We start from the raw sequence: 25,422 nt of genomic DNA, 5'->3' as shown, positions 1-25,422 counted from the left end.
GTGGCAACTACGCACCAGTGCCACTATGTATACAGGTCTGAATGAGAACATATCTATTAGTCCAGTGCTAAGGTTAAAAGCTGCTAGTGTTATATAAAAAAAAAAAATAGTAAAAGTTTTTTGCTGACAGGTCAAATTTGTTGTATAGGACCAGCTATTCTTGTTGGTTTTACAAGTTCAATATTTTTATGTACGTCTAATTTTTAGTATTTCTTACATCCTTTATATGTATCTAATAGGAAATATGATGAAAGGCCAGTTTTTACTGTTAACCATTTGAGATGATTGGTTGTGATGGGAGGGGTTATATTTTCTGGAGTACTTAAGTGTGAGTTTTTGCTTGTATTTTATTCTGATGAAGTCCTGCTCTGTGAGGACGAAAGCGCTAAATAAAGTGGAAAAATAAGTGATTCTGCCTCGTGTTTCCATCGTTTGTGATTCTACGTTTGTCTGTTCTTTTGTGTTATTCTAGCCAGCAGGCTTGGGATAACACTTCAGCAAATACATGGAAGTATATCTACATCATTGACAAAACAGTTTTGTGCTTACCAGCAGCAGGAGCATGGCCTCCTCCAGTTCATGATGGTCCTGAAAAAATGTGAGAGAGGTAATGGCAACAACATCACATGTTACAGTATAACAGGGTAATACATCCAGATATCTCACATTAATAGTAGCTGCTATGTTGACAGGTATGTGGTTCACAATTTCTACATGAGCTTAAAACTGGAGCTAACTTCCTTCCCCCAAAAAACACCTGACACCCAAGTAAAACTATATACACATTGACACAGTGAATGCACCAGTATTCCAATGCTGATCTAACTAAGCACACTTGCACGCTCCTCTTGAGAGGACCTGGTGGTTCCCACATCCATAACATATTGACTGATGAATGCCTGGAAGCTGTCCTGTGTTGCAAGGTTTGCCAGAAAGTCTTCTGTGGCTGAGAGAAGTCATTCTGCTGTAGGTCCACCACCAGTGACTTGACAATCCCTGGCTATATCAGCTGCACGTCTGCGTGCTAAGTGTATCATATCTGTGGTATTGTGTTACACCTTCTCATATATACAATTCTGATGAACCACAGCATTAATGTTATGCACCAGTTCATCCCAAAAGGCTGCACACTCTTACCTATTTGCCCTCCCTCTGATCAGCAGGACCTGGTAGTGTTGGTGCAAAGCCTCAATGACAAGGTCATTTTTTGCCTCATTAAATGCTACCCTGCATCATTATGTGTGATATATCCAGAAATACAAATAAATGAGAACACATGTCTGGATCACATATGTGGGAGTACAGTATGTAGAGATACAACAATAAAGGAAGGCTATCAGTATTTACTGCTTGACTACACATCTCATATTCAGTGTGCCAAACATACAAAGGGTGTGGATGCAACTAGGATAGTAGCCATAGTGACCTATTCCTGTTTCTACCATGACAGATAATCATGTATGATTACACACCCAACAGAGGAGTCCATTGTAGTGTGCCCCATAGCAGGAACCCCACCCCCATATAATATGTAAAAACAACAGTGCCAACCAAATAGCAGTGTACTATTACAACTGCTATCAAAGGAAGTATCCAGGAGACCTGTGTACCGAGTTAATACACAGCATTATACCCTTGCTGTACTCTACATCCTCTGTATGTGTAACAGGGCTGGAGATCAATGCCATGTCATTGGTACAGTTCTAATAAAGGCTTACTGATATGATCCCCATTCTCTCTAAGTATATTCAAACATATGCATCATGTTGGAAACAAAATGGTCACATACCTGATGGAGTGCAAAACTCCTCAGTTGAAAGATACTGCTATATAAGTATTGTGTCAGTGAGTTAAGCATACAAACTAGCTCTCATTCACAGTGGTTCCCTTAGCTAGAAGTTTGCCATTTTAAGATGGTTCTTATTAGCAGGTGATTGCCTCTGAACCAATCTGTGCTTCAGAAATGCTACATGCAGCCAACACAGCTGATTCGCAGTATAATCAGCCAATCCCATACAACTGCTCAACAAGATATAAGGCCTCGATGTATACTCCATCCCCTTTCTCATATGTTGGGGTGGAAATTACTGGGGTAAAGATAGTAGATAAACACAGACAGAATGTTTGCAGCAGCTACTTTTTACATACAGATGTGTGTGCTACAGGCTGAAGCTGCTGCTGCTGGCAATAGGCATAGGCAGAGATGCTAAAGAAAGTTCAACACTTATGAGAAACTGTGAGATCTGTGACAGCCTTGGTGTACAGCTAGAGCCAGACTGAAGGAACCCATCCCACTGGAAATTAAGGTATGTGTTTAAGGCAAGTATGTTAGCCAAACGTATCATTAGCAGAGTAAAATGCAACATGCTTGGTGTGTCCTAGAACAAGGTAGGGGTTATATTAACCATTATGTCAGCCAGCTGAACAACTGCCAAGTCACGTGTTATGTCATGGTAGTCATCTGGGACATGTGTGCTGGCAACCCTTGCTTCTAGCACAACCTCCATATATGCATGTTACTTGTACAGCTGTGGTTCTCTGTCAGATCATTAGCAAATCATTGTGGGCTGCAATCTGATATCACTGGGCCACATTTGAATTTCATACTGCAAACTCCTCTGGGAATGCATTAATGTGACATTCTATGTACTTTATAGTGTTGCAATAGGAATAGTTAAAATGTGGTCCTATCCACCTTTGACTTCCATTATATAGAAGAAGGCGTTCCATCTGTACTGCTTTGGGTGGATAAATACTGTAGGTGATGAGACGGTCATACATATCACAATTTATAAGGGTGTATATCACAAAATCGAAAGCTGACAAGTTCGAAGCTCAAAACTTCAAACTTGCAACCTCAATAACAGAAGACATCAAAACGGAAAGCCGAGATTGCCATAGAGTGTGGGAAGGGAAGATTTCACTCTACTGCACTGTACTGCGATCTCAGAGTTGGTATATTTAAGTGATGGTGGGTGTGGGGGTGCAGGGGGGCTTGCCCCGCTGCATAGAGCAGTTTTTGTGTTGTTTTAGGTGCTTAGTGATTTTTTTTTTCGTGTTCAAAGTTTTCCAGTTTCCATGTTGCAAGTTCGGAGTTTTGCGCGTCAATATTTTTCAGCTTTCGATCATCTGATATAAACCCATTTATAATGGTGATGTACACATATTTGTATTTTAAATGCTAGACACAGCTGTATTTGAACCCAGGACCATAAATGAATGTTTTTAAAACATTGAATTGATTGAGCTACACAGTCACTATTACATCAGCTATATTTTTATGTGTTATAGATATAATTGCACACTTACTTGCTGGTACATACCTCACTTACATCTATTAGTATGTGTAAGGCCTTAGACTGATGTATTTCTCTACCAGAGTCCCATTTAACTTCATATGTTTCCATTTATTTTTAGCAGACTGCTGCACAATGCTTAATGATGAGAAAATGACAGTTGCTACATTTTTCTTAAAACACCCATGCTAGTTTACTGGCTGCATGGCTTTGTGGGTTGATGCACTGCTCTTCAAGTGAAATGGTACTGTGTTTGAAATACGGCACAGGTGTACTTTTTGAACATGATTATTATGCTTTCAAATACATGTAGTTATACACTGTCATTTAACATAGTGCAGCATCGCACAAAAAATATTTAAAGAAAAGAAAAATTGGGGAGGTAGGACAGTGGTGAAATGGGGTGCAAGCAGAGGGAAAACATAGTGAAAGGCAGGCAGGTATATGTAGGAAGGGTGTAGGAAATAACCATAGTTATCCATTTCTTCACCAGCAAGAACTGTGCACTTGAAAAAAAATTTAGCTGTATTTGGACTATCACCACCAGAGAAAGGGATGACAGCAGCATAAGTGCAATGTGAAGCCAATTTGACCATATTAAGTGTGTGCAGTGGACACGTGTGTGAAAAGGAGAGCTATGGATAGGACATAATTTTTTTTTTTTTTTTTTTTGGTTGGGACAGGTGCCCTTTTTTATTTATTTTAAGGTGAGAGTGGAAAGTTGGGGAAGGGACATAGGTATGTGTGGGGAAGGTAAGTTGAGTAGGTGAAGAAGCATTTTGCAGACAGGCAACACAGACAAGACAGCAGACAGGGATGGTATGGGACACAAGAAGGGGGTGAACACCTTGGTTGGTGAGAGTGTTGCCTGTGCATAGCTCTCAAGCTCTTACCACAAAAAATCTGGACAAAATCAAAGATAACGGAGGACAAAGCCTCAAAAATAGGGACAATTTTTAAATATTGCTCTTATAAACTCAGAAAGTTGCTAGAATAAAAGGTCTTGTGTTACCATATATTTTCTGTAGGATATGAAGTCTTAAACTCAAATGATTATCATTATTTAATGAGTTCATTCCTCACTGAATTGCCACATAAATTCAGAAAATCACAAATGTTATGAGGAACAGAACAAAAATATAATGAAAAAATCTGGACATTCTTCGAAGATCTGTACAGTTGAGAGTTATTGGGATCCCAGTCCCTTGGACATCAGACACAGTAGCAGTGTGACTTAAGTCCTCACCCATGGGAATGTCAGGGCTGCACCTTCAATACTCCTGTGGAGGCAGTGGTTGACGCCAGTGCCTAGTACCAGACTGCTGCACCAGGATGGACAGCATGCTCTCCATCCAGCGTAGGTGTGCTCCAACAGTTTGGTGCACAAGCTTACCCACTATGCCTGGCAGTTGCTGTTGCATTAACAAAGCATCCCCTCCACCTCCAACATAATAGGGGGCACACCCTCAGCCTGTGGGGTGGAACTATCCAATGGACCAGGTAGTGCAGAGTCAGAAGAGGGGGTGCCACCAAGCTGTGGCTCAGACATGCTAGGCCCCAGTGCCTTGACCGGGGAGCCAATGTATGTGGATCACTGGGAACCACCATACCTTGTTACACTGTGGTTAATGAAATACAAACATAAAGGAAAAATAAAAATAACCCAAACAAATGCAAATAATAACATAAAAGAAAACAATAATAATGAGTAATGGAAACAAATTTAAAATAATATAATGAGAAACACAATAAATAATGTAAAGGAAAGTTTTTTTTAACAGCAAAACAATATTAAATTATACATAAGGCCTACATAAGAGGTAATACATAATATGATAATATTCAATGATTATAATAAATATATTGCTTAAATAAATAAAAAAGAGAAGGGGTGGGGTGAGAGAAAAAAGAACATTAGTAACTTCACAGATAATATAACTAAACAGACTGCAACTACATATTTCCAGATATGTTAGATTTCACTTGTGAGACCACTGACTGTTATGCCATTTATTATTTGAGATACTACCCTGTTCCTTACACACACACTATAGTATGTATCATAATGCATCCAGCAATCATTCAATGATGTTTATATTGTATATATGATGTTCCACTTACGTACCTCTCAACCTCTTAGCATGGGACATTATGGGCCAATCCATACATGCTGGTGGTACAAAGGCGCAATGACAGAAAACAGTTTTGCATAGTGTGCACATACAATAGTAGCAAGATGTTCTGATAACAGATTTGCCATTAAGTTGCATGTCTAGTAATGTCATATGACTGCAAATCAGAGGACTGACATTTTTTTCTGACATTGATCCCCAGCAATGTGGCATAGGATGGCCAGTAAATCAAGATAATATACCAAACAGACCAGACATATTGTGCAATATTCAGTACATTCTGCAAAAATCATGACAGTTGAGAAGTATGTTCATGCACACTGATTACACTTGACAGATGGACAGTCATGGCACAGGACCATGGGTGTACACTTCACATGCAAACATTGTTAAGTTTTATTTCTGTCAAGCCAGTACAGTAGTGAATACTGTCCAATTTCTCAGTTGGCTGGTGTAGGATTAGAACTCACAAGCAATGACTACAGTAATACTGAACATTTTATTTGAAACAAATAATCAGACCACCATCTCCTTTTACACTTTATTGATTTATGTTGTTTCAAATCTTGCATTTACACACATGGATAGCTGTGTAGGACTTCTGTTCACTTACACGTTTACCCTATTCCTTTATTGACTGCGACTTACAGCATATTTCAGACAAAAAAATGAGCAGCACACAACATTAACTCTTAATTTGGGTATTGCACATTTGTTTATGACATGCCAAAACAGGATTGAATACTGCACATTTCTCAGTTGGCTGGTGTCGGATTAGAACCCACAAGCAGTGACTACAGGAATATTGAACATTTTACTTGAAAAAATAAATTATCATAGCGCGTCTTTTTTTACACTTTATCGATTCATGTAATTTCAAATCTTGCATTTACACACATGGATAGCTGTCTAGGACTTCTGTTAATGTACACATTTATGCTATTCATTTATTGAGTGCAATCTACAGTATATTTCAGGCAATGAGCAGACCATAACATTGACTCTTAAACTGGGTAAACCACAACATTAACTGATGGTTGGAAGCTATGCTACACAGTACTGCATGCTTATTTGCTTTAACTTGCCTTGCCAGTTCAGATATGCACTGACACACTAATAAAACTCTATGATATCCCAGGTATTTCATAAATGACTGTCAAGACTGCAAGATCTGTATTTACTTTATTTTATTATTAAGTTATGCATTAAGTTATTACTTCATTGATTTTCTTACATACCACATGCTTGCCTCATCCGGGCCAAATACCTTGCATGGGACTAGACATTGCAAGCTCTCTCTTCTGCAGCTATGGTAAGATAAGGAAACCATTGTGCATACCAGTTTTGCACAGATTCAGCTTTTACATTTGTTAATTTACTAGAAAACATACTTACATATCGGTGGAGTCCAGCCATCCCTTGCTTCTTGGATCCAGGTATCCAAGATTCCACTCTTACTTTGATACAGGTCATAATAATGATGATGACACTACTCTCCAGTACGAGGGATACCAGTTGCACTGGTCAGGTCCCTGGCCAAGATATCCCAGGCCTCAGACTTACACTCGGAGTGCTGGTAGTCACCTTGCAGCAGCAGGGATCCATAGTGTTCTACCAGGAATCCAATGAAAATCCTAAACTCCTGCACACCCCACTGTTGGGCCCTAAATCTCATACCTTCCACTATGACAGCAGCCATGCCCACAGTCAAGGTCAGGCTGCAAGGATAATGTGAATTTCCCATCTAGTGATCTTTAAATAGGCTGCATTCCTGTCCTTGCACATCATTCTGTAACTTTCAAAAACATGCCGCATTGCTTAGCATCATGCAAACTTGCACAATCCTTGTTTAAGCAAAGCTTAGCAACACACAAAAATAAGACTGTTGACCATGTTTAAGCAATGCTTAGTATTGTGCACCTTTTCTAAATGTAACAATTATTTAATTTAAAGTCAACCAGTGTTTCATTTACCTGCCACAGTTTTACAATACTATATGTAAAAGTTTGTTACACTGTAGGTCATGACTCAACCTATCTAGCTACTATGGATAGTGAAAGGAACACATATATCTTCAGATATACTATGAATGTGCCTGAAAATGTAGTGGCCGCTGCATGGGTTTGCACATTGCTGAGCATCAAAGAACTACAGCAATTAAATGCAACTGGTTTCTATTTTTAGCTGTCTAGCAGATGTATGATGTATGGGTGCTCACTGCTACACATAGCTAACTAATGTATGCATCACAGAAACAAGCACATAAGAATAAAAAAAAATAAAATTGAATGCATTCGGTTTCTATTTTTAGCTGTCTAGCAGGTGTTTAACGTAAGGTTGTGCACTTCAGTGCATAGCTAAATAATGCACCACATCACAGAAAGAAAAACACATAAACGTAAAAAAATCAATTTACTGAAAACAATGTCTTGTAGACCTTTGGGTTAAGGTTATCAAGCCGAAAGGTATCTGGGTGTGCTGTCAGTCTTACACGGATTCAATATCCATGTTGCTGCAACCTCCCTTAAGCACCCACCACAATTAATATGTATGACATGCTGTCAAGGGAGAATCATGGCCGTGTACACTGTTAAATTCTGTGTAGGTTCTACACAGAGCATACACAGACTTTATTGAATCCTGCCAATGATAATATGCTTACATTTTTGTATAATTTTGTTACTCTATTTTTTTTTATTTGTTTTTCTGAGCAGTATCTCACAATCCAACTTGACATGGTAGGGTTTTTATGCAAATGTTATGCTAATTACATGTACAGGTATTTTTAGACCACATGTACCTACCTTTCGTGAACATTTGCATCTATTTTTAATTTCAGCAGGCTGCGATATATGCTCAGATATAGACAGACTGTATGGGCTTTATGGAATGCAGTTGAATGCAGTGATACATTCTACTGGGCTTCAATATGTTATAGTCTCATGACTGATTAGCTTAGATTAATGTATAACAAAAATCAATATATGAAGAATAATCCCTGTAATATAAACATAAGGGCTATGGCTCCACAAACAGCCATCTGCAGATAGATCCAGTTTATGCTGTCATGTAAAATGCAATTCAGAGATGTTTTACTGCCATGAGGAAGACTTCATTACCCGCTTATTTGTATGATTCAGAATCAAACTTAATAAAAGCCATACCTAAAAATATTTTACATCAGTAATTACCACTGGTAGACTAAGCATTTTGCAGGAAAATACACCCCCCAGTCTCTCTGTTGCACACATTTAGACATACATGCACACACAAATACATATTCACAGACACCTCCCACATATAGAACTTCACTCAAATTGACACCCCCTTAGTCTAACTCACTCACAGACACACTCAACTATTCATCCCCCAAATACACACAGATGTGCTCTTGAACCCTTACCTAATACCCACTGTGACCAATCAATCAGATACTCACAGACACACACACACACACACACACACACACACACACACACACACACACACACACACACACACACACACACACAGATATCTAACACCTGACACACTCCCAACACATACACACACACACACACACACACACACACACACACACACACACACACACACACATGCACAGATATCTAAAACCATAAAACATCACTGTCTTTGTGCCTCATGTGTCATAGGCCTTCTATCCCAGCTTTATATTCTAGTCACTATGGCCTGTAGTCTAGGAATTCAGACCACACAGTGCAGTATGACTGCATTTAACATTTTTATTTTTTTTTTTTTACTGTTTCATTATCACATTATCATACTGATATCTGTAAATGTCATGAAAAATCATGGAGAGGAAGGGTCTTTGAAAAGTGAATAAACAGCATATTTGAGAATGCCTACTACGTTTACATATTCACTTTCTTTTCAGATAAAGATGAATGCAGTGCCACTGTCTGTTCTGAAAATGCAGAATGTCAAAACACCATTGGAAGTTATTACTGCACATGCAGTTCTGGATTTAAGAGTCTTTCTGGGGCAGTTAACTTCACTGGTCTACAAGAGAAATGTAAAGGTAAGTATAATGCTGTGCTTATATTTTTATATTATTACAGAGAAATGAACCAAAGATAACTGACCATCAATGTAACTCCTTTAAAGTGCTGCAAACAAAGTCCATGGATATTGTTAACATTTTCCATCCTCACCCACTGTATCATGTCCTCAGAGTTCTGTAATTCTGTGACCAGTACTGGTACTAATTAATTTTCTTCACCCTCTGATCATGGCATCAGAGTTCTGTAACAAATACTAGTAGTAAGTCATTTTCCTCACCCACTGTATCATGGCCTCAGAGTTCTGTAACAATTACTAGTAGTAAGTCATTTTCCTTACCCACTGTATCACGTCTTCAGTGTTTTGTAACCAGTACTAGTACTGTCATTTTCCTCACCCATCGTATCATGGTGTCAGAGTTCTGTAACAAGTATTAATACTAAGTCATTTTCCTCGCCCACTGTATCATATCCTCAAAGTTCTGTAACCAGTGCTAGTACTAAGTCACCCACTGTATCATGGTATCAGAGTTCTGTAAACAACATTAGTACTAAGACATTTTTCTCACTACCTGTATCATGGCCTCAGAGTTCTTTAACCACTATTAGTACTAAGTCATTTTTCTAACCCACTGTATCATGGTGTCAGAGTTGTGTAACCAGTAGTAGTACTAAGTCATTTTCCTCACCCACTGTGTCATGGCCTCAGAGTTGTATAAGCAGTACTAGTACTAAGTCATTTTCCTCACCCACTGTGTCATGGAGTCAGAGTTGTATAAGCAGTACTAGTACTAAGTCATTTTCCTCACCCACTGTATCATGGCCTCAGAGTTGTATAAGCAGTACTAGTACTAAGCCATTTTCTTCACCCACTGTATCCTGGCCTAAGAGCTCTGTAACCAGTACTAGTACTAAGTCATTTTCCTCACCCACTGTATCATGGCCTCAGAGTTGTATAAGCAGTACTAGTACTAAGTCATTTTCCTCACCCACTGTGTCATGGAGTCAGAGTTCTGTAACCAGTACTAGTACTAAGTAATTTCCCTCACCCACTGTATCATGGCCTCAGAGTTGTATAAGCAGTACTAGTACTAAGTCATTTTCCTCACCCACTGTGTCATGGAGCCAGAGTTCTGTAACCAGTACTAGTATTAGGTACACGGCACTGTCATTCCAGTGTTTTGGTTGAAAATTCATGCAACATCAGTATTGACATAAACCAGAATTTGAGCTGCTGTAGTCATTGGATATCTTTTAAGGAATCCTTAATTCACATTTATAGAGTCCCATGGGATATGAAACCTCCCCAGGATCTGCTAGATTCCTTTTGGAGTAATAAGTATTTTATTCACTTAATTGATTATTGAGAGGATATCACTTATCTTCTTCAGGTGTATAGCTATTTGAGATTAAGTAAGATGGGGGATTTCTGGAACCTACGTAAGAAATTTGAGGCCAAATTCAGAAACTTTACTTTGTTCAAAGAGAACAGATTAAGGATTTTATTTCTAAGAGATCTTTCAGGATCACTTTAATTAGTGATAATTCTGTGATAAGTCATATCACAAGATATGTCCCTCAAGAGTCACCACTTGGCCTTTTATTATTCTGTTCATTCATTAATTGGAACTCCTTCTAATGTGCCATAGGTTGTTTCCTGAAATGTGGCCTTTACTAATACTGATACAAATATTATTTTCTTCATCCTTGTAAGCCAATTTTAGCTTAATATGCAATGGGTTATCCACTTACCAACTTACTATAAAGACAGCAAAATCACCGGCATGCTATTTGGCACAAATTATAAGCTTAAGGGAGCGGGCAGCATCTCCGTGGAAGATCCTTTACATGCACTCCACTACCAAGCACAATGCATCACATGTACATTGGCATCGCTCTAGACCAACATCTTCTCTTCACATTCCATATGGAAGCCCAAGTAGGGGAATCACTTAACCAATTGCAAATCATGTAGAAAGGTTCAAAGGTATTCACACTTGAAGTGAAGTGAGCTGTAGCCATTAATGTACTGTTTCCAAGGCTAGAATATGGATTCCTCATAATTTTATTACGATCATCACAAAATGTAGGTCTATTATAAAATGTATTGTACCTTCATTAATCAAACAGTCCCACAAAAACCAGAACAAAAATCTGAATGTGCTTCAGCAGATCAATAAAACAAGACTGAGAGAAATTAGTTACTCAGTATCTTCTTATCTTCTTCATCTTCACCTCTGGAATAGACCGCCCAGCTGACAAAGCAGCATGACAGACTCTGAACTGAAAAAAATTGGATGGGTACAAATTCACCCCAGGCATGTATGGCATAACCCTCCTTAAGAAGGAAGGTACAGTATAGGGTGGGAACTGGCCATGCACAATGGTCTCAAAACTCAGTAGTCTTGAACTTGCTATGATTTTATATGATAAACAGAAAACAAGATAATGCCTAATCCTAAAGAACCAAGTAAACTGCACCAAAAAATAACCTCCAGGAGGTAGGAAGCCTCACCAATTTATAACGATTGTTAAAATTATTTAATACAAGAAAAATGCTCTTCCTGTTCATATATTGTAGGACTTCATCAGAACTAGTTTTTGTTCCTGCACTATTGCCATTTTGGTTTCTTATCCTAAAGAACACAACTGCACCATAATAAGAAAAAGGAATTGAATTCCCATCTCAACAAGAGAAACTTTTCTTCTCAACATGCTTATTCTCAAGCTGTTACAGGAAGGTTACTGCCACAGAAAATGGGTGTTAATGATCAAATGTATCAGATGCATAAACTTTGAAAGGCACCTTATAAATTCATCCATAATGGAATGGCTATACTCTGTATTTACATTATATAGTAAGACACCAAAGATTGTAAGCCTACTTAAACAACAACGGTTTTAAGGAATTATGGAAATGCTTATTAGCTGATGAAAATAAATGCAAATATAAATATAAGTTTTAAAACATAATGTGAAATATGCAACACTATCAAATTTAAGGATTTTGCTGTTATGTGTGTCATGAGCACAGTATTAGTGCCAGCTCTGGAAGTCCTTCTGCCTTAAATTTTTTCCACCATCAGTGCTACATCCTATATTGCCCACACCAATAATTGTTATATAAACATCTGTAAATATTGTATATTTGCTGGATCCTCTTACCTTTGGTGTTGCTGATTCTTCTATAAATGACTTGCTGTAATAGGTGAATCTGTCTTTATTGTAAATAGGTTAGTCTAATTGCAGATTATGCCTTTTTTGTGAGATATATTGTTACTTGTAACTTGCCAGTGAGACTTCTTGTCTCTTAGAACTACACTGTGTATCTGCAGTTGTTTTGTGTTTTTTTTTTTTTTTTTTACTGTAACTAATGTTTTTTGTCACTGGAAGACAGTGTGAAATGGTGATTCTCTTCACACTATTATATGTCAAGACAATACTTTTTAACATGGTAGTAGACAATCCCCAGGATTCAGCAAGCTCTGCACAGCATGCAGGAATAGTGCTAGAGCTGCTGCAGGCAATATGACTGCCATGCGATCCAGGAATAAGCTGATGGGACGTGCACGAGCGCTCCTGCGCTATTCCTGCACGGACACAGCCCCTGTATGCTAATTACCTAATTTGCTCATAAAAACCATGCAAATGAGGTGAATTAGTGATCCAGGAAGCAGGCAGGCATCCTTGCAGGAATAGTGTAGACTGCAGAAATGTACTCAGACAGTAGCTGAATACATTTCTGAAAAATACAAAATGGAGGCATGACAGCTCTTACAAACCCATGTATTACAAGGGTTATGCATGCCAAAGGCCAAATATATGGCCATAGGCATGAGAATTAATTTCAAAACGATAAAAATTAATTTGCTTTGGCTGATTTCGGCTGTTCAAGTGCAGGGCAGCAGTATGCAAGTGGGATCGGCCCACAAATAATAAAAAAAGCTGGAAATAAGCTTTTAAACCAAAATCATAATTTTTCCGTAATAGTCAATGGCATGCATAACACAACAAGACCATGGAATAGTGTTGCTAAGGGGGAAGGCTGAGTGTCAGTTTTGTAACTATGCATTAGCAGTCAATCCTATGCAAATGAGGTCAATGATACTGAATCACAGATTTCCCCTCAGTGCTAGCTTGCACCCAACTGTGTAGGTGCAGTAATATCATGATGTAAGCCTAAGATATAGATGACTTCTTAAGGGGGTGTGTCATGCATGCTGTAAGCTTATTGGTGCTCTGTGGCCTGTGTTTGCCCTTAGCTAAGCACAACTAAAGAAGGGGGTGTGTCTGAAGCTGCCTAGCAGCATTTACATTGCCTAAGCGGGTGTGCATGCCACACATTGGGTTTTCAACAAAAAATAAATAAATAAACCAGGAAATAGCAGCTCCGTTCACATCTGAGCACTGGGTTTGCATGGCATGCCTTGGGGCTTAAACAGGCAGGCAATAGGAAGGGAAAACAGCAGTAGGAAGGTAAGCAAGGAGAACTAGCATAGCTGGCAGGTGAAATGTATCAGAACCAGCCAATTACACAGGCAGCAGCCCAGCCTAGCACACCACTAGAAACTATGCAAACACCTATCCCTCTGTTTTTTCCCACAAATTCTACACCACCGGTGTACACAAATGGGGAACTTTTACCTAACAAAAGCAACAAAATGATAGGGGCTGCTTTTGCTCTCATAAATCAATATGTGGAAGGCGCTGAGGGTGGTGAGGATGAGAATGCTGACGACCAACCCACAGTGAGTAGAAGGAGAAGAGTGTACAGACCCAGAGTAACCTACCAGGGGCTACATTAGCTGGAGATAGTGTAGTACTATAGTGTGGACAGGTACCTCCTACAGCAAATTGTTGAGCTGTGCTAACCTGCTGACCACACCTCACACACAGAACCAACAGAGGAGAACCCATCCAGGTAGATACCAAGGTATGTGTAGGCTTAAGAATACTAGCCACAGGTACCTTCCAAAGGCCAACTGGGGATATCATGGGGATCTCACAGGCATCAGCATCCAGGGTACTCCACCAGTTCCTGGATGCCATGTCAGCACATGCCGATGAGCACATATATTTCCACAACACCTGTGAGGCATTGACCAACAATATGCATCTCTTCCACCAAATAGCAAAATACCCTGAGGTAGTGGGTGTTATAGACTGCACGCACATACACATCAAACCGGGGTAGGGTCTACATAAACCGCAAGGGCTTCCCTTCCGTCAACTGCCAGGTCATGTGTGATGCCCAGGGCATTATAATGAATGTATGTGCTAGCAGTCATGGAAGCTATCACAACTCCCACATCTGGCATATGACACAGCTGTACCAGAGATTTGCCAATGGGTACATCCCATATGGCCACCTAGTGGGGGATGCTGGTTATGCACTGGAGCCTTGGCTTTCATGACACCCATTAGAATTACACACACACCTGAACAAGAACTCCATAATGAGGCACACGCACAAACCAGAATCATAACAGAGCATGTGTTTGAGATGCTCAAGTCATGGTTACAGTGCCTGTACATATCCGGTAGAGCCTTGCAGTACTGTCCAGCTACGTGTACCCAAATTGTCATCGTATGTGCCATGCTACACAATATGATCCTGTGGAAACAGCTGCAGCAAGAACAGCACGGGGCAGAGCCACACAGCCCCCCACCATTGGCAAGGCCAGCACAGGCACAGTGTGACTCAGAGAAGGAACAACCTGAGCCTGCCCCTGTAGGCAGAAGGAGGCGTGCCCAGTATGCCCAGGCTTTGGCAAAGAGGCAACACATAGCACATACACTGACACGGTAGGAACCCATGGAATGACACCTCTCTCTGACTCGCATATGCATTAAAAGGGTTGCTAAACATGACACTACCTGTGCTTAACCATGTATAGGGAGTGTACTATGTGCATCTGACATAGTCAGCCCTCCGGCACCATCCTCAATACTGGCACAGCCACAAGGTAAGTCACTCTCACTATCAATTTCTGAATGGGATAGTATGTTCTGCTACTTATATCTATGGTACAGATTTGAGCATGCAATGGAAGTGGGTGGCTGAATGGGATGGCAGCAGATAGTAGACACCTATATGGGCAGCATGAAATCCATAACAAATAATGGTGTCAACATAGCAGTCAGTAATAGACAAGATGACAAATCCCACTGCAGGATATGTAGTGGGCCAAATGTGTGACCATAGGATACACACATGCATGTCAGTGAGGTTCACATACCCAACAACAGTCTCAGCCAGCAGGACAGGTGTAGATGACCACAAAGAAAGGCTGTGCTAAGGCCTCTGATTGATGGCAATTAAGAACAGCCCCCCTCCAGACCTACACAGACAGACTACAACAGGTTAGGCAGGGGGATGTTAGTTCTGAAGGGTAAGACGTCTGAAACTGAAATGTAGGTCAATAAAACCTAAGATCTGTACTACACTGATATGCCTCCAGTCTGCATGATAGGTCAGAATATAGAATGAAATGGAAGCCAACAGAGTACCTGAAATACCAGTACAGTCACAGCAAATGTTTACAGTTGTCATGTGTGCCCCCCCCCCCACAATCCTATGTAGAAATGTAGCAACATGTACATGTGGGTAGATTAACAGTGGAGCACAGATTACCTAAGATGGCGAATTAGCAGAATAGATTGTTGCACATCTACAATATGCAGAGATCTGTGTGTTAGGTTGTTGTGTGTTGTATAGTGTGTGAAAGTGGTCAGCATGTAGGCATGGAGGGCTGTGTCCTAGTGGCCAATGGCCAGTACTGTTAATGGCAGGGCCAAGTTCTAACAACTATAGTGCCAAACACAATGCATCCCAACAAGACCCAATCCAGAAGTAATCCATACTAATTGTTTGGATGTAATATCTGTCACCATCTGAAAGATGGACATGGCATGAATGTGGGCCCAGACATATACATAGTATACAAGTGGAAGTACCCTAGACAGAGAGTGTATAAAATGTTACTGTCAAATGGACACACCTTTGGAATTGTACATACAGGTTAGCAGCATATTAGTTGTCTGTGTAGTACAGAATAATGCTGTAATCTGGCCAAACACTGGCAGACCACAAAAGGCGGAGTTATGAAGTACTGAGAAACCGCTGATGTCCCCGCACAAGCCAACATAAAGGGAATGCTCCACGTATATCTGTGAGTCAGCTGCAAGTAGCTTCCATAGCACACATGCACTTACATCACCCCACCATCAGCCTCAGGTTCCTCACAGGTCATATTCCTGCTGTTGGGAATGTGTACAATATGACCCCCACTTCTGTATGGGAATACCCACAGAATGCATCATGCTGAAGAGGTGTCCCATGCAGCTGTGTCCCTAGCTTTAAGCAGCACCCTGCCAGCATCCACACCAATGGATTAATATGGAAATAAACTATTGTCATTAACACCTTGCACACCTACCGTGTCATCCCAGGGAATACAGTGACTTGCAGCCAGGGATTGTAGGAGTGACAGAGTGCACTGGCCTGCTACAGATGGCCTGTATCACTACCAAATGCTCAAGGTCAAAGGCCTGTGTCTCACCCATACTGCCAATGTATGTTATCTCATGGAGTCCCAAATAACGACATAACACAGTCCACCGAACACAAATGTAAGGCCAGGTCAACAAATCCCAGTAGCATGTCCACCATGTCCTACCGCATGAACTTTGGACCAACCCCTAAATACTGCTGGGATGAAGTGATAACTGTAGGGATACTTACAAATATCACTTGCACAATGTTAGGAATAGGACAGAATAACAGAGGGGGGTAGAGACATGGACGCCATTGAGTGTGTGAAGTCTGATATTCTGATGTGTGCCCATATTATCCCTGCCTGCAAACACAGGAATGGGTGGCTACAAACCTGCTTGTAAACCACAAAGTGAAGGGTTAATGACCAGATATATAAGCCCCACCTCTGGGTAACCTGTGCAAATCTGTACAGCTGAGAGGTATAGCCACAGCAGTATATGGACATTCTATCACGTCGATAGATGTACAAGCATGGGATCCTCAGCCACCAAAGTACCAAGGTGCTGGACCATTTACACAGACCCATCAGCAAGTGTCTGCAGCTCCCCCTCCAGAATGGCATGATTGTGCAAGAATATGTAGGCTGCAGACCACAATACTGGACACAGCTTCATTCATCTTGTATTCCCCAGGAAATTACTGCGAGCAAATACGTATATCTGTCAGTAGTTGATGGCATAATACATCACAGTGTAAAACAGTATATATGTCTGAATATCTTTGCTAACACCAAAACCATGTAGCCGAAGCAGCACAGACACAATTACAGTATCCCACTATCCTTTGTCCATTGTGACTCCATATTGTCAACCTATCTACAGACATCCTGCAGAAACAGGTTGCTAGCTGTAGGTGTAGAACACAAATGCCTGCACTGGAGTGCAATCTACCTGGAATGGATTCACACACTCAATACAGAAGGTCATACTGGGCATGCTTTCACACTTAGAGAAACGAAGCCCATGTCTGGCAACAACAGTGGACTTTCTTTCAGTCGCAGATGTCTGTGCACATACTCCACATTGCACACCAGTCATGCTTTGCACACACATTGGATAGGAACACGCACATATATCCAAGGACAGCACACGATAATAGGTCAAACATACACAAACAAAGATGTGGGGAAGAGAGAGACAGACAGTGACAAAGAGCTTCCCATCATGAGGCCTGTCCCACCCACTACACGTCCAATTAGCCAATATCACATGATGTGCCAATGTCTATCACTTTAGACATTTGCTTCTGGTAGCCCTCAGCAATATAGTGTCTGTGGTGGTTGTGATAACTGTGTAACATGACAGTACAAGTCTTTATTCATCTAGCAGTTGTATACACAGTCCTGTCAAATATAAAGTTGTGTGACTGAGTGTTGTGTGCGTGTTTCCAGAGGAATGGTTTATGGCCCATTCACACACTGCACTCCCCATTGCCCTAGTTTAGCTAGCCTGCTTATGTCAGTCACCTTGAAATACCCCTTTGGACAAAGATCATCCCTACAATCTCTGTGGCACATGCAATAACTGTGTAATGCTATAGTGTGATGTACAAGTTCGGTAGGAGTTCTAATCCTAGACATGACAACTGTACAATTGTGTGTTTGTGTGTGTAAGGATCAATGCTTTTGAAGCCATTCATAAACACTACACCTCCCATTGCCCTACTTTAGCAAGGCTGCTGGTGATTTTGAGCCCAATCATATACACTACACCTCCCATTACCCTACTTTAGCAAGGCTGCTGATGTCATTCACCTTGAAATACACCTTTGGAGAAGGTCTAGCCCTGTAAGCTCTGTGGCACATCCCATAACTGTGTAATGCTATATTGTAATGTACTAGTTAGGTAGGAGTTCTAATCCCAGACATGGCAAGTGTGAAACTCAGTGTGTGTGTAGAGAGTAATGCTTTTGAGGCCATTCACAGTCATTACACCTTCCATTGCCCTACTTTAGCAAGCCTACTGATGTCATCTTCCTTGAAATATACCTTTGGAGAAGGACTAGCCCTATAAACTCTGTGGTGCATGCCATAAATGCGGAACAATGTGGCAGCAATAACTACACAGCTATGAGTTTGATTCTCATCTGTGGCAATTGTTTGTGTGTGTTCCTCGAAGTTTTTGTCCCTATTTACAGCCAGTACACATCTCAAAGCCTGATTTTAGCAGTCCTGCAGATATTATCCACCTTACAAGTATCTGTTGTGAAGCATGTACCATGTCAGGTCAGTGATGAATGTGGTAGATGTGTAACATAATGGTCTAAAAAGGTAGTTAGATAGAAGTTTGAACCTCACCCCTGGCAAATGTAAATGTGTGATTAAGGTAAAATAATTTTTGGGATCTCTAACCCACTACATCACCCAATGCCAGTGTTTACAAGGGCTGATGGTGTTCCCCACCTTAGAAGTATCTTGGGACAACATCCATCCAATAAGCTCCATGGCACATGCGATAAATGCGGTACACTGTACTAGCAATACATCGCTAGATAGGGGGTGGAATCTCAGTACTGGCAAGTGTGTGTGTTTGTCATCAGTATCCTGTGTGGATGTTGCTGTGATTGTGTGATGACAGGATTCATTGTGGGGTGGGTTTTGCTAATTTATTATATTGAAGACCTACTATATGTCACAATGTCCACCTTACAAAGACAACAGATGTCAAACAGTTGAGAGGCTGGTGTAGACAATCCATAGCCCTACATGTGACATTATGGATAGGTGAACAATATAGGCAACCCTTGTATTACCCAGAGAACACTCTCCACCCATGTCCATACACAAACACACTTGGTTAGGCAACAACCACTATATTGGTAGTTCCCTGCATATTGCCCACAGATAGTAACCATGGTGTCATTGCAGTGGACTACATGCCTGTTGACCACAATACTGCCACTAACATCAGAATGTACTGTGATGTGTAACATCTCCTGAGTGTTATCCAGCAAGTAAAAGGACATGGCACCCTGTTCCATCCCTACAATAGGCAAATAACTGCTTAAAGTGGTCCTTTGCTATGTTCCCCATTGGACACCTGCAACAACTGTAGAGTCTGCAAATGTAACCCACAAAGGAAATACCATGCCTTATACACATGCCGTGTATGGACAGATGCCACTAACTCCACTGAATACCTGATCATGCTGTCAATGTAGGTGCAGGTGTGAACTCAGCTCCATAGCCAGGTCTTACCACATGAGGTCAGGAATGCCACATCAGATGATAACTATCTGTCCACACAACATGCCCCAAAGACCCCAGGTACACTTCCACACATCACAGAACATGCATGTGGGACATGTGCACAACCCAGACACTGTCCATGTTATGGAATATAGTTACATACATGGCAAGCATTGCACAGCTCTGGCCACCCACAATAATAACCCAGATGAGTGGATGATGAATATAATACCCACCTGTGTAGGCCAATCCAGAGACTACACCCGTAAGCCACACTGGAGACCATTGTCATGTGGCCTGATGCCAAGGTATTCCCTTTGCCTAGCCTTGTACAGACTTCTGGCACAGTCCACTACTACACACATGTGAAGCAATGACCCCATGCATGTCAGTACTGGCAAGTGTGTGTGCATGTGTGTGTGTGTGTGTGTGTGTGTGTGTGTGTGTGTGTGTGTGTGTGTGTGTGTGTGTGTGTGTGTGTGTGTGTGCGTGTGTGTGTGTGTGTGTGTGTGTGTGTGTGTGTGTGTGTGGAGATTAATGATTTTGAAGTCATTCACACACACTACACCTCCCATTGCCCTACTGTAGCATGCCTTCTGATGTCAGTCACCTTGAAATAACCCTTTAGCCATGTATCAGCCTGATAAGCTCTGTGGCACATGTGATAACTGTGTAATACTGTAGTGTAACAAATTCATTAGGAGTTCTAATCCTGACCCTGTCAGCTGTGATAAGGTGTGTGATTCCCTGAGAGAGTGTGGTTGCATCATCCTTGATACCTGCTTTTGTGGACAGTCGTTATGTACTACACTTCCCTTATCCCTCCTTTATCACTGTTTCTGATGTCAGTCACCTTCAAAGATAGCTTTGGACAGCTCTCCAACAGGTAAGCTCTGTGGCATGTGCAATAACTGCATACGAATGTAATAGCAATACAAAGTCAGGTAGGGGGTTGAAACACAGTAATGGTGTGTGTTTGTGCATGTTATCAGTGTCCTGTGTGGGTGTTCTGGTGATTGTGTAATGACAGGATCTATTGCAGTGTGGGTTTTGTCACATCATTATATTGAGGAGCTACATGCCGCACTGTCAACATTACAAGGCCAACGTATTCCAAACATTCTAGAGATTCTAGTCAACAATCCTCAGCCATAATGTATACAGCCATGTGCAATTACCATGTGACAGTATGGAATAGTACACAATATAGACAACCATCATAATGCCCAGATACCACTATACACTCATGGATCATGCACAAACATGCTTGGCTCTTACTCTCCTACTCCCTTCCTTTCTTACTTTGTCTCTGTCTGTCTTTCTCATTCCCTCTCTGGTGGATGTGGAAAAGTACACCTGCTTTGCTTAGGGAGCAGCTTGTGTTTTGTAAGTGATGCTCATGATCAGCTGATGGCCTGTGCATGAATTGCAGTCCCCCACTAGCTAATTACATGTGGAACAGGTGTGGTATCATTCCTATAGCCAATTGCATGGAAACACACTCCTATCACTTAGCACTTTATGTGGGTGTTGGCTCTTTCCCTTCACTGTGAACAAGACTTCATGTGGATGTTTGACAAACAGCATCACAGAGGGTAGTTGGATATACCTCTTACAACATACACCGTGGAGACAGGCCAACAAGCAGGAGGGAGATGTTCCAGACATGAGGACAGAATATAAGTATTGCTCTTCTACATTTGAAGTAATGTTGGTTTAACAGGGTTTGTGTGGATATGGCTGTTCTACATGATTTAATATCTGTCATGACAGTGTTATGTGGTTGGGGAAACTCTCCCATGTAGGGCTATCTGCAGACTGGCCAGTGTTTGGAGTCTTACATGTGTTGTGTTTCTCATACATTTCCTATCTTTAGAAATGTAGTAGCATACTCTGAGGATTGCAGCCAGTACATGGTGACTGCATAGTGAGTTACTGACTTCATATCCCTCAGAAGACATATGTCACAACAAACCCTGTTACACTAGTAAATGTATGGGTTTATCACAGCAACATGTCAATATTGGCCCTGTGTTTGTGCCTCCAGCCACAGCTCTGTCAACCTTTGTACATATGTCATGCAGTAAGAGGTGCATATGTTCAGTACATCATTATTTACTGACATCATACCTGATAACAAGCCAGTGAGATATCAGACTGCTAAACATGTTATGTATAATAGGCCATATATTTGAGGACAAATCTTGGACATTCTGTTGTAGTGTGTACTGCAGTGAGGTCGGTGTACTTATGGTGATTGTCGACAGAGTGTGTATTGTGAATATGTACCTTGACCTGTGTACAGACTGTGGTAGATGTCATTGTTTTGGTCCTGTTCTAAGTGATGTTGCATGCTGCTCCAGTGTATGGTACCCTATCGGCATACATGTTTGAAGGGCCAGACCGACACATGTCCCATACCACAGTCAGGCATTGGAATACACTGTGTATTGCTCAGTATATGTAGGGTTAGTGTGTGAGTGGCACATATGAAGATGGTGTTGTTCACAGAGTCCATATACTGTAATATTAAGTATGCTTACCATATGTGACTGTGGCTGTGTTCAGATTGGTTGTGGCTATGCACTTTCACATAGGTGTCCATTACTCTGTCCTGTTCTGCTTACCATTCTCTTCACTGTAGCGCAATCTCGGAGTTGGTATATTAAAGTGGGGGGGGGTGAGTGTGGGGTGCAGGGGGGCTTGCCCCCTTGCAAAAACATTATTTTAGTTTTTTTTTTGGTTCACTTTTCACTTTTGAGATTCAAAAATCTCGATGATTTGAGTTCGGTATCTAAAAACTCAAGATTTTGGTCTTTCAAAATTAAAAAGTGGACCCATATACATATACACATTATATATATATATATATATATATATATATATATATATATATATATACATTATATATATATATATATATATATATATATATATATATATATATATATATATATATATATATATATATATATAATCTGTCTCTATATATCTATATATATATATATATATATATATATATATATCTCTCTCTCTCTCTCTCTCTCTCTCTATATATATATATATATATATATATATATATATATATACAGATAGAGCTCTATATAATCATATATATAATGCAATATACAGATGTATAGCAATACATTTATATAAATATATATATATGTGTATGTACATGTATACATATATCTACATATGTATATATATATATATATATATATATATATATATATATATATATATATATATATATATATCCTTATGTGTAAACATGACTGTTGCATATACCTTCCTCGATGTATCACACCATATATATCTGATATGTATATATTTAGATACAACAACATACTTGATTCAACACCAATGTCACTAACAAGTACTACACATATGTAGAAGTCAGAGCAGTTGTTCACCACTATTCCGTATGTGTACTGACAGATATATTGGAAAAAACAACAAATGTCTTTATAGATGTGATGGCTTAGTGGTTAACAGCTCTGACTATAGTATACAGGGCACTGGGTTCAAGCCCTCCAAGGGCTGTATTGTTTGTTACTAGGTAGAACAAGGACCATTAGATACAGAATGGTTAAGGCAGTTTTGAGCAGCTTTAACTGGGTGTTCGCGATGGTAAGCAGTGCTAATGTATGCTTAAATGTATAGGCACTTACAACATTTCAGGTTCGCTTACCAGTGCGCAAGTCTGCTTAACATTTATATTGCAGCAATGCTGAAACCTGCTAAGCATGGCTCAGCCCTGGTAATCAGTGATCACATTCCAGTCTAATGAAATAGCAGGGTAATGGCATCTTTAATAAGTGTATTTAATTCTATGTACAAAACATGTGTCTATGTGCTGTCATTACAATAGCAAGGGGTGTGAGTCTACTGTCTGTGACACCTGAGTATATATGGCTTGTACAGCATTCTTTCTCATTTTAATGTGTTACATGCATGGGTAGTATCCCAGGTTACATGCAGTCACATTGGCATGTACTGTATCATTATGTTACTACTGTTGACAGTGCTTTCCCAAGTAAGAGTAGACTCCAGATTGTAGTACTGGAGCCAAACACCCCTGCATGCAAAGATGGACTCTGAGTCCTCACTGTCATGTTCTTGGTGTATGAGCTGTGTGTCATTAAGTATTTCCTACTGGATATTGAACTGACATGTAGATATTAACTGTAGACTACTGTGTGTATAGTACATGTCATTAAGGGCTACTGTCATGCATTACTGGCATATCTATCAGTGTCAGACGTCTATCTGTCAACACATTCATCCTAATGCATAACCAGTTGGCTAGCTGATGTCTGTCTGTCCTCTGTACAGATGTGCAGATGTCAGGTATCCATCTTGGCTACCTACAGACAGTCCATGCTTGAGTGACACTAACATGTCTGCCCAGTTGTGTTATGAATGCCACAGCTAGGAATCCCCACCCTGTATGCACCACATACCATGGATACCTCAACTACACTACCACAGTCAACAGAACATGCTTGGGTACAGGTCTCCAAGACAGACACTGACCATGTTATGTAATACATGTTGCATACATGTCAATTGGAGCACCTCACTGGCCCTCTGCAAGAGGCAACCAGATGATTGGATGTTGTATTTAACTCTCACCCTGAGGATCACTCCCATGGCATCAGTTGATAGATGGCCTGCTGGCAAATGGCAGATGGCATGATACCACTGTACCCACATACCCTACTCTTCCCATCTCTCCATGGACAATATCCTGGTACACACCTATGAACACCTACACCTATGGGCCCCAGTACTGACAAATGTGTCAGTGTGCATTACTGAGAATAACTGTGTCTGTGTGTTTGTAAACCTGTAGTTGATAATACCCTGAGGCCCTTCACAACGACCATACCCCCCATTGCCATAGTTAGATATGGATGCTGCTGTAATGGGGAGTACATGTACCTTGTTACACTCTTCACCCTATGGTCTACCTGGAGATTGCAGTACCAGCACAACACTGTTGTACAAATGGGTAGATAGGCATGGGTTACCCTCTAAGTTTTGGCAAGTGTGTGTATGTGTGCAAGTGTATATATTTGTAGGATACAGCATTCTGAGACCACATTCTCCTCATACAATACACCTCGCCACACAGTATAAGGGATAGTGATGCTGCTGACCGTAGGAGAGCCATCACAAAGCATCACCCTACTATCCCTGTGGCACATGCAATAGATGCATATCC

At 40.6% G+C, this 25,422-nt stretch overlaps 1 protein-coding gene across 1 annotated transcript in view; it reads left to right on the top strand.

The window, feature by feature from the left end:
- The window catches only part of LOC122810733 (latent-transforming growth factor beta-binding protein 2-like), a 497,165-nt gene that overhangs the window by 191,646 nt on the left and 280,097 nt on the right, over positions 1–25,422 (top strand). Inside the window, exon 4 of the mRNA XM_044082296.1 lies at positions 9,324–9,467. Coding sequence (XP_043938231.1) covers positions 9,324–9,467 — 144 coding nt within the window. The remainder of the gene's footprint in view (positions 1–9,323; positions 9,468–25,422) is intronic.

This window comes from Protopterus annectens, chromosome 9.part0 (genome assembly GCF_019279795.1).
Source record: "Protopterus annectens isolate FY-2018-M chromosome 9.part0, PAN1.0, whole genome shotgun sequence".
Lineage (NCBI taxonomy): Eukaryota > Metazoa > Chordata > Ceratodontiformes > Protopteridae > Protopterus > Protopterus annectens.
Note: the sequence above shows the minus strand (reverse complement) of the source record. Positions and strands in the feature narration are given on the sequence as shown.